General features: G+C 34.3%; 1 protein-coding gene across 2 annotated transcripts; it reads right to left on the reverse strand.

Moving 5' to 3' along the window:
- Nucleotides 1–274: 274 nt before the first annotated feature.
- LOC142518326 (putative plastid-lipid-associated protein 4, chloroplastic) lies at nt 275–2,748 on the reverse strand. 2 transcript variants are annotated; one of them, XM_075621088.1, is made up of 6 exons: nt 2,389–2,747; nt 1,735–1,848; nt 1,130–1,228; nt 967–1,041; nt 738–805; nt 275–431 (listed from the first exon to the last, which is right to left on the reverse strand). In XM_075621088.1, the coding sequence occupies exons 1-6, from the start codon at nt 2,701–2,703 to the stop codon at nt 359–361; spliced, it is 744 nt and encodes a 247-aa protein (XP_075477203.1). In that variant the 5' UTR covers nt 2,704–2,747; the 3' UTR covers nt 275–358. The 2 variants fall into 2 exon arrangements, with proteins under 2 accessions (XP_075477203.1, XP_075477204.1); XM_075621089.1 differs by lacking the exon at nt 1,735–1,848 and having other exon boundaries at nt 2,389–2,748.
- Nucleotides 2,749–18,653: the final 15,905 nt, after the last annotated feature.

Here is an 18,653-nt window from a genome sequence, read left to right on the forward strand (position 1 = left end):
ATATTATTGTTATTTTAACAAAAAATCTTGAAGATGATTATATGAATCAATTTTATGATACATTCTCATTGATCAATTTTGTGAGATAGATCTTCTAATCGAACCATGCATGTAAAAATATTATTTTTTTATGTTAAAACTATTATTTTTTATCGTAAATATGAACATAATTGACATATTTCATGGATAAAAGATCCGTAAGACCATCTTTACTAAACTATTAATTTATACACATGTCAAATAAATCCATTTAAATATGATTATTAACAAGAAATAAACAGAGAATAATAATATTGGTTATACAAATATTAATTTACAATTCAAATTTTTTTTTTTGGAATTAAAAGCTCCAATTTTGCTAAAGAGGTACTCCGTAATTTGGATCAGCCATTCTCAATATAAACAAATTCCCTTGATTGCCCCTTGATACCCTGCAACACGATTTATAAAAAAACACGCTTTTAGGCAGATTGAAAATGACACGATAATCAATCACATGCACGGGTAAAACATTTTTTCTTTCCTCAATAATTATTATTTGAAATCATTCATTTCTGTCCTTCCTATTATTTCAAAATTCAAATCTTCACTAAATCAAGGGCATTGAAAAGAATGAAATATCTACGTCCTAGTGAATTTACCATGATAGAGTTAACTATTTATAATATATGAATTAAGCTTAAATATCTTTAATAAATAACTTGGGGATGAATGAAAACTCGGGCTGTATATCTTACCGTAACTCATCGTCGAGATATGTAATTTCGAGCTGACCACGACCACTTCCACGGGACTTAACCGGTATCTATGAAACATGAAAAGAATAAGTATGAGCTGATCGGCCGAGCTTGCAGCAGTCGTCTACTCGAACTTGCTCAAAGTTCGACTAGCTCTAGTAAATTTCAAATCATTCAGGACAACTGATCGACTACAGAGCAATTGTATATGTAGTAAAGTTTCATATACCAGAGCAGCAATCTTGAAAGAATCGAATTTAACAGCGGCTCTTTTTTCATTCAACGGAACCAAGTTCGCTGTAGCCTACAAAACTATCACAGCATTTATAAAATAAAAATAAAAAATGAATCAACAAGCTTGAATGATTCTTAAGTGAGTTGTGAGATATTACCTGATTGAAAAATGGCCAAGTTTCCATATTTTGAGCCCTCAACGTATCCACGTTTATTGCCTGATAGATTTTTCCATTTGGCCTTAGAAGTTTGGGTCTCTGTCATGTCGAACAAAGAATGACAGCACACACAAGAAAATCATTAATGACGGTAGGCGGTCTTTGTTGAAATTTGCACAATGATGGCAAAATTGACGAAGAAATAATTCAGATGTAAAACGCGTTTTTATACGCGGTTTCACATAGACGAGGTCCCTCCTCTCATTCTGAATTCATCTCTTTATCGAGTTTTCTCCCATCTTACAACATTTGAGTGCATAATTCTGTACTATTTGTGAGGTGTTTGTTCTCCTGTATTAAGATAGTTTGTTCTCTTTGTTATATACTATAAAATATTATAGTGAAATTCTTTTCATCTTGACTGTGGTTTTTATTTAATAATTTTAGGGGTTTTCCATAAAAGATAATATACTGCATATAATTTTTATTGTTCATGGCTTTTCTAAGACTTCCGAATTCGGAAAGACACATGTATAATTGTGTTTCAGGGAAACAGATAAATGAAAGTGTGGATTCTAAAGAGAGAATGGATGTAAATTAAGAACCTCGTATTGTAGAATCGATTTAGAAGTTGTGTACAAAAGCTCCCATTTGCCATTGAGTAGATTTGACTTGAGTGGTTCCTTCACTTTGTTCATAGATTCAAGTTTCCGAACAATCTGAAACGAGCACATTTTCCTTAAACAAGCACCACCCGCACATCGGACTATTTGAAGGACAGCTAAAACCAACATCATGAAAATTCTTATACATGATTATAATTGAGTTTTAGTCGTGTATCATTCATTTGTTGGTAATTTTGATATTTTAGTCTTTTTTGCAATTTTATTTTTCAGTACGCTGTATAAAGAACTATGCTCGAGTGTAACAAAACATCATTTGATTTAAAAAAGGTAAAAACTTGTGTGAAACGGTCTCACGGGTCGTATTTTGTGAGACGGATCTCTTATTTGGATCATCCATGAAAAATCTTACTTTTTAGGCTAAAAATATTATATTTTATTGTGAATATCGGTAGGTTGACTCGTCTCACAGATAAAGATTCGCGAGACCGTCTCACAAGAGACCTACTCTTTGAAAAATAACTTTAGATTGAACATTTTTTTCTAGTTAAACAGGAAATCAGTCCAACACAACAGGTAAGTCACAAAATCGACACATTCAATCTTGACTGCAAAAACAAGAACAAGACGACCCACCAGTTCAATACGCTGTTGGTCCTCGGGAGTGGCGGCGGCACCACGATCAAGCGGCACAATAGCCTCGAGAAGATCCTGCTTTAGGCTCTCAATTTCTCTGCTATTGTCCAAGAAAGAAGAAATAAAAGAAACCCGATCCCGCCATTTCCAAGACTTGGATAACTGTGGGCAGTGAATGTGAGTGGGAACTTCGTTGCCCCATTTTTTGGAGAAAAAATGAAAGGGTTTTGGAGAGGATTGATGTTGGCAAAGGCGGAAATCAGGTGAATTGTGGAGAAGAGGTGGGAAGGAAGAGGGGAAACGAAGGGTCGGCATTTTATAAGAATGCGGATTGGTTTGAATGTTAGTTATTGTACGTTATCCGTTTTCCAGCTCTATAAATAAAGCTGCTAGATTTTCCCACGGCTTTAATTTAATTTATTTTATTTTATAGTCTTAAAAGTAGGAATAATTGGAGATCCGTCGACTTCAAATTTAATTAAGGGTAGGTCTCTTATGAGACAGTCTCACGGATCTTTATCTATGAAATAGGTCAATCCTATCGAAATTTATAATAAAAGGATGAACAGGAAACGGAAGAAAGAAGAAGATATTTTGAATTCAGATTCTTCCCTCATAATTATTTTAAAAATCATCTTCTCAAATGAGTTTTCTAATCATTTTATTTTTTCTCTTTTCCTTCTATGATGATATTGACCACAAACATCCAACTTTCGCTATTTTTCTTGTGTTTTATTCTTTGTTTGAAGTTCTTTAATTTAGATTTCAAGATAATAAAGGAAAAGAAAAGAGAGTTAGCGAGTCATCAATTTTCATCATTTTTTTATTTTGGTTCAAGTAAACTTGTTTTGACTGATTTTTAATTCACGTGAGGCGAGTTTTGACAGGTTTTTAATATATGAAGGCTGTTTTTTATTGATTACAATTTATGTGGATTGGTTTCGTTGTTTTTCAGCTTATGTACATTGATTTTCAGTTCATGTCGACTGAGATTCAGTTCATGTGACTACTATTCAGTATATATCTACTGAAAAGTCAGTAGATTTCCTAAATAAGGTCAGTAGAAAAATGTCTACGGACTTAATAACAGATTGTCTGTTGACTCAGACTCTCGGTAGACATTTTAAAAATGTCTACCGACACTCTTTACTTCAAATTGATCGGTACAACAACTTGTACAAACCCACTTCAGCTTGGTTCAACAATCCTAATAGGCTGTATCTCCTAGAACTCTTTACTTCAAATTGATCTTTTTAGAAACTGACTTCTTATAGTCACAATTGATTCTCACAATACAACAACGCTGGTGTATAAAAGATAAGTGAGAATATGAAGTATACAATATTGATCCTTAATCAATCTGATGAAAAACTAAGTGTGAGTGCAAGAACATTTTAAAGATGAATCTTTTGAGAGATACTATGTAATTTGAATGTTTGATGAAGATTGATAAATATCAATCAGTTGCGATAAAGAGATTTCGGTCTTGATGCATTCCTAATTTGTAGGTATTGGTCTCGATGTTAATAAATATATATGATACTCACAGATGTACTGGGTAGTCGATAATTATGCAGATATTGCCATGTGTCCTTATCATTCTGCCAAATATAGTAATAGCCAATTAAATTTCTTGGACACTAGCTGAAAGGAAGTAATCAACAAATCTCATCTATTTTCTCCTTGTTGACAACTTTATTATAAACATAGAGATATTCTGTTTGTCTTTAGAGAATGTTGACACAATGATCTTCGAGTTGATTTGTTCTGCTTGAACATCTTGTTTCAAGTCATGGATGAAAAAACTTTATCAGATCGAAATAGTTGAGCAACTCGATTTATTTGTTCAATAAATCTTGAAGCCACTTGGGTTGATCAGCACTCTTGTAGTCTTGATCGGTTTAGTTTAATGATCTGCATTAATATAAGCTTAAGTTAGAACTTTTATCTTAACAATTTTGTTTTTCTTTTTTTGATGTCAAAACTATGTTGTCTATTATGAACAAAAACATTTATTAAAGGATATGAATTCTTCATAGGTTAAACTTTTTAATGTGCAAGTAGATATAGTAATAAAACATGAAAGTTCTGTAAGAATTTTATCTCCTGATTAACCTTTTCTTTAACAGTTGGTAAGAGGAGTGGCTTGGTTTGTATGTGCTACTCGAGCTACTCTAATGATGACCATGACCACTGCCACTAGAACTTTTATCGGGTGGCTTCTTATATTGAGATGATGAGAAGGAAGGCTTAGAATTCTCTTGTTCGTTGAGCTTTCCCTTTTTTTTTGACATCACCATTCCCTCTTTGTAGAACGGTAGCCATCTCAGAGATCTGGATTCCAAGGGTTTCAATGTGCCATGTCAACACAATTTCTTGCTTCTCAATTTAGCATATAAGATCAGCAATGTGTCTATTTTCAATGTGCTTGAGTTCAGAAATTTGACTAAACTGCATAGTGACAATCTTGAGAACCTCAGTAAGCTGCTCAATGAGATTTGTTTCAGAGTTCAAAGTCCAAAGAAGATGTCATCTGGTGTGCTCTTAGTCCTGAGATTTTGGTATGCATATTGATTAGTGATTGATGAATGAAATTCATTACATCGAATTGCGGATATTCTGGATCATATGCTTGGTCTTGTTCTTGAAACTTATGAGGTGAGATTGGCGGAGACATGTGTGTCATCTCAAGTTAAGGAGCTTTCGGTTCTGTATGAGCTGAGACAAGTGTTTTCAGTTCACGGTCATCGGCAACTTCCTCAGTTATAGTTTCTTTGATTTGAGGCATAAATTGTCGATCTTCTTATTATTGTGCTCGTAGCTTTTGTGGAGACAAGAGATATGGATTTTAGAACATACTGTAAATAATGTCGTCAATGGAGGGTAGGGCAGATGTTACAAGCTGTTGTTATGTTGTTTTCTGCTGAGGATGTGGTGGAGAGAAGTTTGAAGTAGATTCAACTGCTACCACCTTTTGTAATGGGATAGTTGTTGTGATAATGAAGTCAATGTCCTGGAAAGTAGAATTGGAGCTAGTGTAGATGTGGTTGTGCTGTCAAGGTGTTGCAACATCTTAGCTGTTGTAGTTAAAGATATTTCTGGAAGAGCTTCAGAACAATGCAAGGGCACTAGATCTTCCTTAAGTTGTTCATCATCTGGATGTTGTATATTGTCTTTGAGAATTTGATCAATGGAGGGATTAGATTTTGTTCCTTGATCAATTGAGGAATTTTTTATTTTTCCCTATCAAACTGATTGATTTATTCCTCCAGATCCATTTGATCTGAAGAACTTTATTCATGAAATTCTTCAATAGGAAGAGGCAATTAGAGCTCTGTTCTCATCAGACTTACTCTCATGAACAGCCTATGTGCGTCTATTTTCAACTGGCTGATGACTACAGAGTCATCATTTGTTGTTGGTTCATGAGGATTGAAGTTTTGTCTTCACTTGTTTATCAGGAGTTTTAAGGCACTTTCCCTTATCATCATGGCCAAGAATTTTATTCTCATCAGAGCTTCATGAATCACACGAGTGTCAGTCCATTCAAGAATTTGATTTTCCTGAGCTGTCATCTATTCGAGTTTCTATATAGTATTGATCTCTAAATTATGCCCAAACATCCCACTGTTTGCCCATTTGTCAAACTTTTTCAATTGAATTTGAATTCTGTTTTCCACTTCTGGCCATCGCCAAATTGATGCCCGTTTGAACCGCTGACAGCAGCTTGGAGGGTCAATGAGAATTCCCTTTCCTTTGGCTTTGGGATCAATTTGAGTTAAGCCCGATTCATGAAAAACAAGGTTTGTTTCGAAAATTTTGATGTCGGATAGAACCTTGCTGATCAGAACAGCTGGTATGAGAGCTGGTCTAATAGGTTCATTGAAATGCTTTATCAACCTAGTTATTTTCTTCTTCTCAGGAGCTGATGAGAAGACTTGAGTAAGAGGTAGCTTCTCTTGATCAGTATCAAGGCCTTCCGAGTCAGACATTTCAACTCTTAGTTTTCTTTTAATTGGTACCTTCTTGGGTGATTTTATCCTCTTCTTCTCTTCAGTAACTTCTTTATTGACCTTCAACAGGTCATCTATAGTGATGATGTTATTTGATCTATAGACGTCGATTGAATTTTTGTTGAGCACCTCGTGAACACGTAGATTGGATGACTGTCCAAGTTGTGCTTGATTTTTCTCCAAAAGTCGGCAGATTGGGGCATCAAATCCTTGGTACTGTTTGTTTGAATGAGAGATCATTGCCACCGAAAATTTTGTATAGGACAACATACCAATAGATTTTGATGTCTGCAATGATAGCGCAATCATCATTTCCAGTCTTTCACTGTAAAGGCATCAAGGAATCCTGCTTTGCTATTAGGGACTTAGATGCTATGTCGTTCAACAACATAAGTTCAATTTTCATGTCATTCTTATTCCCGAAGGATTTGAGAGGGGCACCAGATAGTGAAAACTTGATTTTCATCTCGTCAATAGTTGCAGAGGGCAGCTTATTGAAATCAGTGATTTCTTCTGTTGGCAAATCAAAGGTGTCGGTGAATAGTTGTTGATTGATGAAGAAAATCTGATATGCAATAGTGTATCAACAACATAATTCTCAATCCTTGCAGATGCAAAGAACTGAGATACTCCTTCGTCATATATATTGCTGGAAGAGCCAAGATATTCTTTCAGTCCAGTGGTTTCCAGGGTCTTGAACATGGTCACCATGTCATCATCCAACAGTAGGTATACTGCATCGAAGTCGATTTGAAGAGCATTGCTGACGAATGAAGTAATTCTGGTTGTTAATGAATAATATTTGAAAGAGATAAAGATGCTTGTAAGCTTGATTACCAATGAAGAATATGATCAATAAATGTAAAAGAATAAATTGTTTATTTTTTGAATATATATACAGTCATATAGGGCAAAAATGCCAATCCACATGTCAGCATGTTTCTGGACTCTTTGAAAATTTGAAAGGAAAAATGAAACATCGGAGCCTTACAATTTAAAGTGGTAAATAAATATGTCGTGTAAAATTAAATGAAATACATGTAAAAATAATATGGATAATTGATCATCTTTATTAGTTTGCTTTTGGGTAACTTGTCGACATATGAGAGCTATACGATAAGATCGAGCTTATCACAAGCTTGAGTTGTTGGACCATTTTAGCTTGAGAACTCGAATGTTGTTTTATAAGCTTAATCTTAAAGTTTCCCCTAAAAACATGTATTATTAATTTAAATCAACAAGTCCTTAAGTATTTCTAAAATAAGAAAGTTATTCTCAGGTAATGGCATGCTGAAGATGTCTTCCACTTGTTGATCTATTGAGACATGTTCCAGTCTGATGTCTTTCTTCATGACATGATCTCTCATGAAAATGTGTATTATGTCAATATGCTTGGTTATTGAATACAACACTGGATTATATGTAATTGTTATAGCAATTATGTTGTCACAAAAGATCAGAGACTTATCGTCTTGAACAATCTACAAGCTATTGTTGGATCCATATCATTTGAGCACAACAACTCCCGGCAGATGGATATTCTGCTTCACCTTTTGAGGTAACAATTGATGTTTACTTTTTGTTAAACCAAGAGATTAGTTTTTCACGTAAGAATTGATTTCCACTTGTGCTTTTCTTGTCTATCTTACAAGCCAGCATAATCTGCATCAGAGTAACCAATTAAATTGAAACTGGAATCTTTTGGATGCTAGAGTCCAACATTTTGAGTACCCTTAAAATATTTCAATATATGTTTAGCAACAATATAATGTTATTGTTTAGGATTTTCCTGGAACCTAGCACAGATGCAGACATCATGTTAACATTTAACATGATGTCTGATCTGCTACCAGTTAAGTACAATAGTGAACCAATTAATCTTATGAATAATGGCACATCAACATATGATCCGATCTCATCTTTGTACAGCTTGATTGAGGAGCTCCTGGGTGTTGAATCTGTTGAGCATTTCTTCATATCAAACTTCTTGAGTTCCTTGGTGTATTTAGCTTCATTTATGAAAACTCCAGTATCAAGCTGTCCGACTTGCAATCCATGAAAAAATGTCAGCTCACCTATCATTCTCATTTCAAACATGTCATACATCAGTTTAGAGAAATTTTCACATAGTTTGATGTTAGTTGACCCACAAATAATGTCATCTATATATATTTGAACTAACATAGTACGATCTCCTCAACTGAATTTAAATAATTTTTTGTCAACTGTGCCGATGTGAAATCATGCTCAATTAAAAATTTGGATAATGTGTGATATCAGGTTCCAGGAGCTTGATTTAGACCATATAATGCTTTGTCTAATTTAAATACATAGTCATGTAGTACATGACCCACAAATCCAGGAGGTTGTTCAACAAATACATTTTCTTGTAATAAACAATTCAATAATACATTTTAAACTTCCATTTGATATACCTTAAAATCATTAAACACAACATAAGCAAGAAATATCATGATAGCTCTAATATGGTTACGTGTACAAATGATTAATCAAAATTTATTCCCTCCTTACTCATATCATTGTGCCACTAATCTTGCTCTATTTCTGATTACAGTACCATTTTCATCAAGTTTATTTCTAAAAACTAGTCTTGTTCCTATGACAGATCGATTTGATGTTTTGGGAATTAAATCCAAAACTTATTTCTATCAAATTGTTCCTCAACAAGATTATTTTGATTTAGAACTTGATATGTTGGTGGTTCACCTAGATCTGGATTAACATGATATGTTACATTGTCATTCCTCAATTCTTCTCAAATATATCTCAGGATCACTACTAGAGCCAAGGTTGTTAGCATATAATCTATTACTTAAATCATGCACATTACTAATATTATCATATAGATGATTCATCTAATACCACATGCACAAATTCTTCAACTGTCAAAGTTATAAAATTATAGACTCTATAAGCTTTGCTAAGTACTAAATAAGCTAAAAACACACCATTGTCAGATTTAGCATCAAACATGGTTAGATATATTTTACCATTATTATGAATGAAACACTTAAAACCAAAAATGCGAAAATATGATATTTTTGGTTGTTTTCCTTTTTCAGATTTCATAGAGTGTATTTTCATGATTTTTGTTAATCACTGATCTGTTTTGTATATAACATATAGTGTTGACAACTTTTACCCAAAACTTTTGAGAGATACAAGATTCTACAAGATAACATGGTGTCCGAGAAGTTGGTAAGGGTTGAAATAGGTTCAAGAGCAAGAGATGGCCAAACAATGACTTCCTTGGCCTATCCATTTTACATAACCAGTGTTCGAGAGATCGAACATAGAAGAATCTGTTCAATCCTCCCTTATGAGAAGTGGGGTTTTCCACTGAAACTGGTGATTTTTTCGATTATTTATGTAGAACCGGTCTAGGGTGACTCTCCTAATATGAACAAACTTAAGTAAAAAAGCTACACTAATAGGGATCCTAACCTAAATATGACTCCTAAGGAAAGAAAGGTAGAGTGGGAGTTCAGGATTGGTTGGCTCGGGCATACACAAAAATATTTGCACTTTTTTTGGATAAGACTAGGGGACCAGAAACTTAAGACTCATATCTAATTGGTCGGTAAAGAAAGTGTGGAAAACCTCTTGGGTGTTATGAGCCTAGTCATCTACCCCAGGCATGACCAACTCAAAACCAGCAGTCATGACCGATCTCTCCTTGATCTCATCACCTCTCTCAGTATCTAAATAGAACCCACAAACCTTATACCAAACAAGCTCGATTGCTCTCTACCGAGATTCATTAGCCCGAACCTACTTCAGCCTCTGAGCCCAAATGTGAGAACCCAAATTTTTGGGCATGTAATTATTTATTTAAATATATACATGTATAAGAATTTATTTTCGAGTTATGATACTTGTTGGGTTAAGCATGCATGAGTGAGAGTAACATTGGGATGGTGACCTCCTAGGAAGTTCTCTTGCGTCAAGCTGTTGACATTGCACCGCTTGATCTGGTTGGCTAAGTGGGCTATAAAAGAGTGGCATCTGATCTTAACAGGTAATATTGTCTCTGCTGGTGTCACGCCCCGAGACTCGGGATTGACACCAGCGTTGTTTAACAATAACACAATCGAAACAACAAGCCTTTGTAGTATAGTGTAAACCGAAACTAGTTTATAAATCATAATCTCAACGAAATAACAATTGTCTTACAATACCGAAATTTCAAAAAAACAGCAGAGTTAATGCGGAAACGTCTTACAAAGTAATAAGCAATAAATTCGAAATATAACTACTACTGATCTCGCGAATCACCGACCCTAAAACTGTTCAGACTCTTCATCCTCAACCTGTTCTTCGGACTTATCTGGGAGGGGAAAGTAAGGGGGATGAGTATTTTGGGAATACTCAGTAAATGAGGGATATTGAACAAAACATAACAATTTTATAACATTTTCGAAACATACATATAAATACATCATGCTTTTCATAATCGTAACATAACAACACTGCGATTTTTCACCTTTAACGGTTTACTGACGTCAGTCCCTAAGTTTTAATTCTCTAAGGGGCGAGGCCATAAAACGGTTCTATCCCACCGTTAAGGGCCATATGTTAGAATTCCATCAATTTTCAGGGAATCCTCACAGTGTCAACACATACACGTAACAATTTTCGTAAAAACGTATAGACGGGAGACGGAGCTCGACCGAATTTTTAAAACCAAAAACCGAAAACTTCATATGCATAAAATCGAAATTTAAATTTTAAAAACGAGCCCACTTACAATAATTATTGATGCTAAAAACGTAGTGGCTTGGCTTCGGGAATAGATCACTTCGCGTTCCACGTCCGAGCAGCGCTTCGATTCGATTATTAGGCTAACTTCGGGATGATTTTCGGGGAGAGCTTTGGCTAGGGAGAGGTTGCTGAATTTCGAAAATATGCAGCAAGAATTTCGAAAATTTGGTGTAGGAGAATGAAAGGGGTGATGGGGTATTTATAGGGAGGAGAATGGTGTCAAATATGGTATTCAAATCCTACATAATGGCATTCAAGATCACACGATTTTTGCTTAAAAAAACCATTCCATGATGAGTTTATTTTGCTACCAATTTGTGAGATTTATTCCTAAATCTCTTGCCCTTAATTATTTTCGAACTTATGCTAGCTAAGTCAAGGATTTTGTACCCTAGTTGATGATTTGCCTCCACTTTTTTCCTTGTAAGTTTCCATCCATCCATGCATCACAATATCTAGGCATATATTTTAGTAAAATTTCGAAAATCCTATGCAATATCATGCCTTAATTCTTCTGATTGGTATGATATCCCAAATCTTGTAGATTCCTTACTCCTAATTTTCGAAAATTATAATGCATTAGGGTAAATATTATTAACTTGATACCAAAGATTTCCAAAAAATATTTCTCATAAGCATAACCTTATTTAAAAAAAATCCTAAAAATCCTATGCTAAAAATTCCTTACACTTATTAATTATATGGTTGCAAAATTTTCGGTTCTTACAGCTGGGGACAAGGCCGATGGTAGAGAAAAGATAAGACTGATCCCTAAGTGATATGAGACAGTATCAGCAGATAGACACGCTCCGGACTTAACAGCCCAACCAATTAGCACTCAAGTAGGTGCACTCTGCGTGCCACAAGTAAACTATGGAAAGTAGATAAATCTCAGTGCCTATGTCAAGTTATGTTTACGTTTATACTTATGATATACTATACAAAATATGTTATGCATGATATGTTGCTTTTCGAAGATCATGTGTATTTGTTATGTATGTGCTCGAACGGCCCCTATTTACTGAGTGACGACCATATCACTGATCCCTTACTCTACCATTCCCAAATAAATCAGAAGAAGAAATCGAGGAACAGAAACAAGACCAGTTTTGGGGCTGATAATAAAAAGGATCGAGAAGTTATTTACTTTTCTATCCTTTAATTTTTTAACTCAATTTGTAAACGCTTCTGCATATTTTTATTTTTTTAAAATTTACGTTGTAAAGATAGTTTTATGATTGATTATGAGTAGTAAACTGGTTTTTGGTTTATATTGTACTACGAGGCTTGTTGTTTTCAATTGTGTGGTCGTAAACAACATTGGTGTCGACTAACTCCAGTCTCGGGACGTGACACCGAGGCACATCCTACGAAGAGCTCGAAGAGTGCTTGGAAGGGAAGGGAGCATCTACATACTCCGCAACCTCTCTAACTAACCATGGGTCAGGACTAGAAATTTTTGGAAAGATAAAAGTGACTTACAAAAATGTGAATAAGATAAATGGTATGGACCGACCACATCTCGATCCAAATACTTAGTCAAAATTTTATATTTCTTTTAGACCTTGAAGGAGGAGGTATTTGTAACGACCCAAGCTATCCCGATCTTGGGCTCAGACTATGGGCTCTCTCTGGAACTCTAGACTCTTCCCTCACGGGCTTTCCATAGGCATCGTTACTCATAAGCTACTCCAGCCCATGCACTGGAGTTTGTACCTCCCCAGGATCGAACCTAAGACCACATGGATATATAGGTACTTAGCACAATCCTAGACCGCCCATACAGGCTCGATTAATTCTAGAGTTCCAGAGAGAGCTCATAGTCAGAGCCCAAGATCGGAATAGCCTTGGGTCGATCAATAAAAGGCGCCTTTTATTATAACGACCAATTACAGGCCCAGTGGACCGCCCATACGGCCCACTGTCCCGATCGACCCAAGGCTATCCCGATCTTGGCCTCTGCTCTATGGGCCTTGGCCCATCTATGGAACTCTTTCCCTCACGGGCTTTCCATAGGCGTCGTACGGGTTACTCATAGAACTCTTCAGCCCATGCACTGAAGCTTGTGCATATTATTGTAACGACGCATTACAGGCACAGTGGACCGCCCATACGGCCCACTGCCCCGATCGACCCAAGGCTATCCCGATCTTGGACTCTGCTCTATGGGCCTTGGCCCATCTATGGAACTCTTTCCCTCACGGGCTTTGCATAGGCGTCGTACGGGTTACTCATAGAACTCCTCCAGCCCATGAACTGGAGTCTGTGCCTTCCCAGGATCGAACCTAAGGCCCATAGAGCAGAGCCCAAGATCGGGATAGCCTTGGGTCGATCGGGGCAGTGGGCCGTATGGGCGGTCCACTGGGCCTGTAATGGGTCGTTACAGTATTATTGATACCCCATATAGATGACTTGACCTGAGTCCGGACCAAAACAACGAATACACGAGCCCATTTACAAAGGTGAGGGTTGACCCACATTTGATACAATTAAGTCAGAGTAAGAACTAACACCTTACATGAACTTTGAGTTGATCTTAGCTCAGGAAAGGTCTTGCAAGAAGGTAAGTCTCGGATAGCTGAGCTCATGTCATGGTCATCCATACGGAGCCCATGTGAATATTGCAATAGATATAGATAAAGTCTCATGAACGTAAAACTCATGAACCAATATTTGGGAAATTTAGGAAAATAACACCCTACAACATCATATTTAAAAAACTAACACTCACTTTTAAAATGTCTATTCTACCCTCATTTTAAATATTTTCCAATTCTTTTTTTTTAACCATAAACTAATGTTTTCTTCCCTCCATTCTTCTCATCCTTCTCACAACAATTCTTTTTTTCTTCATCCTTCACTCATTGGTCTTCTCTTCAATTTTTTTTCTTCCTCTACATTAAGCAAGAGAATATTATAGTCATTTGTTTTCCTAAAAAAAGTTTCACTTTTTCTCAACATTGTCAAAGATTTTAAATCAGGTGTAAGTTCTGATGTCATCTCAACTTTTTTTATCGATTTACTGGTTTTTATTACAATGTATATATTGTAAATATACTTTTTCATATATTTCATTCTTAATTGTTAGGCCGCCCAAACATTATGGGTTCAGTCGCTTAATTTTGTTTTAAGTCGCTCAATTCTGTTTTCAGTCGCCCACTTTGATATGTTATGTCATTCGATTATATGTTAAATCATTTAATTTTTATGACATCTTTATTGCTTATTTTGTACTTTTACTAAAAAATATTGTTTTTTGAAAGTGGATGGTTGGATGTATTTTTTTTAAATGTAATTGAACATTAATGATTTAGTATGAATGAATCGAAGATATTTTGTACTATTCAATATATAAAGGCGATCAAGTTAATGTTTTGTGTACTATTTACTATATTATAGAATATTATAATCGTGTGAGTATAAAATATAAAAGTGGCGTAAAATAATTCAAAAAGCGACTGAGAGCGACTGAGTGATATATGATTCTTATAATAGAAAATACGAGCAACTTCATGTTTGGGGTCTATTTACTCTATTTTAGTATAGTATAATGGAGTGATAGTGTAAAATATAAAAATAATGTCATAATACAAAGGGCGACTGAGTGATCTAATAGAACCACTTGATGTACTAGAAAATACTGTTTTTTGGAAGTGGAAGGTTGGATGTTTTTTTTTTAAAAAATGTAATTGAACATTAATGATATAGTATGAATGAATCGAAGATATTTTGTATTATTCAATGTATAAAAGGTGATCGAATTGATGTTTTATGGAATATTTACTATATTATAGTATATTATAATAATGTGAGTATAAAATATAAAAGTGGCGTAAAATAATTCAAAGAGCGACCGAGAGCGACTGAGTGATATATGATTCTTATAATAGAAAATACGAGAGCAATTTCACGTTTGGGGTCTATTTACTCTATTTAAGTATAGCATAATGGAGTGATAGTGTAAACTATAAAAATAATGTCATAATACAAAGAGCGACTGAGTGACATATGCGTGATCTAATAGAACCACTTGATGTACTAGAAAATATTGTTTTTTGGAAGTGGAAGGTTGGATGTTTTTTTAAATGTAATTGAACATTAGTGATTTAGTATGAATGAATCGAAGATATTTTGTACTATTCAATGTATAAAAGGTGATCGAATTAATGTTTTGTGGATTATTTACTATATTATAATATATGATTTTGTGGATCACCAGACCTAGGCCCTAGGTATAAATTTTGGTCACATCATGTGCCATTCTTTAAAAATTAATTTATTATTCGTTCAATATTGGTTTACCAAACATTTCATTAGCAGCTAGAAGCTTAAAACCAATTAAAATAATTTTTTGCAAACACTACCTATAAATGTACTAGATATCAATTTTCCATTGGTAAACTGAGGATACCCATTTGACTTTATTGACAAAATCGGGTGCACAAATTACTTTGGAATCAATTGTTCAAGGGTAGATGCTGCCCATAAAGGTAGTGTCTCCATCCACTCAGCATATGACATGTGTTCTGACTCATGAATCAGGACCATTCATTTATATATAATGGTTGAATGAATGACCATGATTTTAGCGTGAACAAAACCTTCAAGGAGTAAGAGGTGAAATTTTGGTAAACGTTTAAATGGGTAAGAAAGCCGTGTAGCTTGTAAAAGAAATTAAAAGGAGCAAAAAAACGGGGCTATTGTTTTTGCTTATTTGATAATTTCTTACCTTATTAGACGTTTACCAAAATTTCATATATATATTATATTTATATATATATAAATTTCATATATATATATATATATATATATATATATATATTGTGTTCTAAGTGACTAAAATTAAATTGTAATATGACTCTCAATAATTTTTACAATTTCATTTTATAATTTCAAATTACAATATGATCTTGCATCCGAGTTTGCACTCTCCTTTAGCAGCAAGGTAAAAAAAAGAAGCATTAGTGAACTGGGGACATCCTCAAACAAAGTCTCATGATATTTATTATTCCCATACATTTTTGCAATATTATTCTTCTACATATTGCACCTTGTCTGACTTGTATCTTGTCATAATTGATACGCTTTCCAAAATAAAGGAAAGGGCATGCTTAATGGCTTATATCTCCATCCACATATACAATAATGCAACTCAGCAACCCTTTTTTTTTTGTGTGTGTTTCAAATGATTGCATGAGCAATGCAAAGACAAGGGATTTTTTTCATACTAAATTCAATTAAATACATATATTATTTTAAATTTTGGTAAAGGTACATTTCATCTCGTAATTTACGTTTTTTTTTTATTTTGATCATGTTATCCGTCAATTCACGGTCCAATACCTTGAATTTTTCTCAATTTAGTCATTTTTCACTGGAATAATAATGTGACATAAAATATGTTAGTAATTTCTATGGCAACAACAATTTTCGGTTCCGATGATATACCATCACTAATCCGATGAAAACTACTAAATTAAAAAAAAGTGCAAATTAAAATACTAACATGATAAATTGGCTAACAAGACAAAAAAATTGAATTGTATTTTTTTTTTAAAAGAAAACCTTCGAGTTTCTCATGAAATCTAATAAAGATGATTTACTTTTATTCCCGTGATGTATACGAAGCCAACCTCTCCAACAGGCCGTACAAACACCATGCACGCTCATGCAACCTCTTTCTAGAAAAGAATCCCACGACTCTCATCCAAAAAAGTCGTGAATACTAAATCCTTTTATTATATTATTGTTATTATTATATCCACAAAAGGTGTAAGATTGTTGACTTTTTTGTATTTTATATTATAAAATATTTTTCACATTATTTCAATTCCATATGGAATTAATAATAGTAGGTGTCTTGTGAGTTAGTTTTGCGGATCTATATCCGTGAGTCAGGTCGACTTCGATCCATACTCGAAGTAAAAATGAAACGTCCTGCCCTTTTTATTGCTTTAAAAGTACTATAATTTTTTTTAAACACTCAATTTTCGGCCATATACATAAACCTCATGAAAATATTTTATAAAATATTTTACCCTTTAAAATAAAACATCATCCAACTAGCATTTTAAAAATCAAGTGAAAAGGTCATGAAAATGAAATCGTCGCATGTTACCAAACCTAAAAAACAATAAATTTGAAAAGTATAGCCCATACTAAACTTCTCAAAAATCTCTCAAAGCATAAATAAATAGTCTTAAAATCTTTAACATAAATCATGCGTCAAAAGTCATAATGCGGAAAAAGTAGAAGCGCTGGTCCTCGGGTTGTGTGCGCCTTCAGTCCAGTCAAATCACTCATCAAGTCCTCCTCAATACCACCTGCATCCATCACACCTAGTGAGTCTAAAGACTCAACACACCATAATCTTTATAACGAGTAATACGTAATACAGTCAACACATAACGGTGAAAAATACTTGTACTTAAAATATCGTTTTCATGAAGATGCATAAACATAAACATTTTCGTAAATATTTTCATGATGCATAAAACTTTAAACATAAACATTTTCATGACATGCAAACATGAATTTCCTTTTCCTCAACATGACATGACATAAAACCTTAAACATAATCATGAACATTTCCCTTTTTTTTTCCTTTGTTGAATTCAGATCGTTAATTGTGACTTTCCTGACATGACATGACATGACGATGGATCCATCTACGTGAAACCTTAGTACTGGGCAGCGGGGGACACCAGCAACATTCTCACCGGTCAACTGGGCCCTGGCCTATCATGATCGAATAGAAATACGATCGTCGGGGCTCCCTCTGGGGCCTTCTCCCATAAATGGGCTCCCTCTGGGGTCTTCTCCTCTCACGATATTCCCATTCTTACCTCAAATCCTTATAACCTCATAACCTCATATTCGTAATAATGGAAACACGATCGTCGGGCTCCCACTAGGACCATCACCCTCACGACATCGCCATCATTAACGAATTAGTCACAATCACTTCACTTCCTTCAACATTTATATTCTCACCACTTTATAAAAATCATGCATAACATAACATTTTGTTTTTCAAACCAAGCATGCAACATGTCTTTTAAATGTCTTCCTTAAATCATAAAAATCTCTTAGACATTTAAAAATCATAATTTAATCATAAACATTTCATAAACATTTAAAATAATCATAATATCATAAAAACAGTATTTAGGGGAACTGCCATGACCTTTACTAATTTCCCGGTGTAAAAAGATCGTTTTACCCCTGGACTCGACATTTTACGTTTTCGATTTTTTTCTTGATTTCATGACTTTAAAATGTCCCAAATAGTTATTTAAGCTTACATGAATTTTTCCATAATTTTATTTGGCTTAAAACTTAGACTTTTTCATTTATCTTTAATTAATTGTTTTAACGATGTTTTAATCCCGAAAAATACCAAACTTTAATATAAAATTCCTAAATTCTAAATTTAGTCTTTTTATATTATTTTAGCCCTTATGGACCACG

This window comes from Primulina tabacum, chromosome 11 (assembly GCF_025594145.1).
Source record: "Primulina tabacum isolate GXHZ01 chromosome 11, ASM2559414v2, whole genome shotgun sequence".
Lineage (NCBI taxonomy): Eukaryota > Viridiplantae > Streptophyta > Magnoliopsida > Lamiales > Gesneriaceae > Primulina > Primulina tabacum.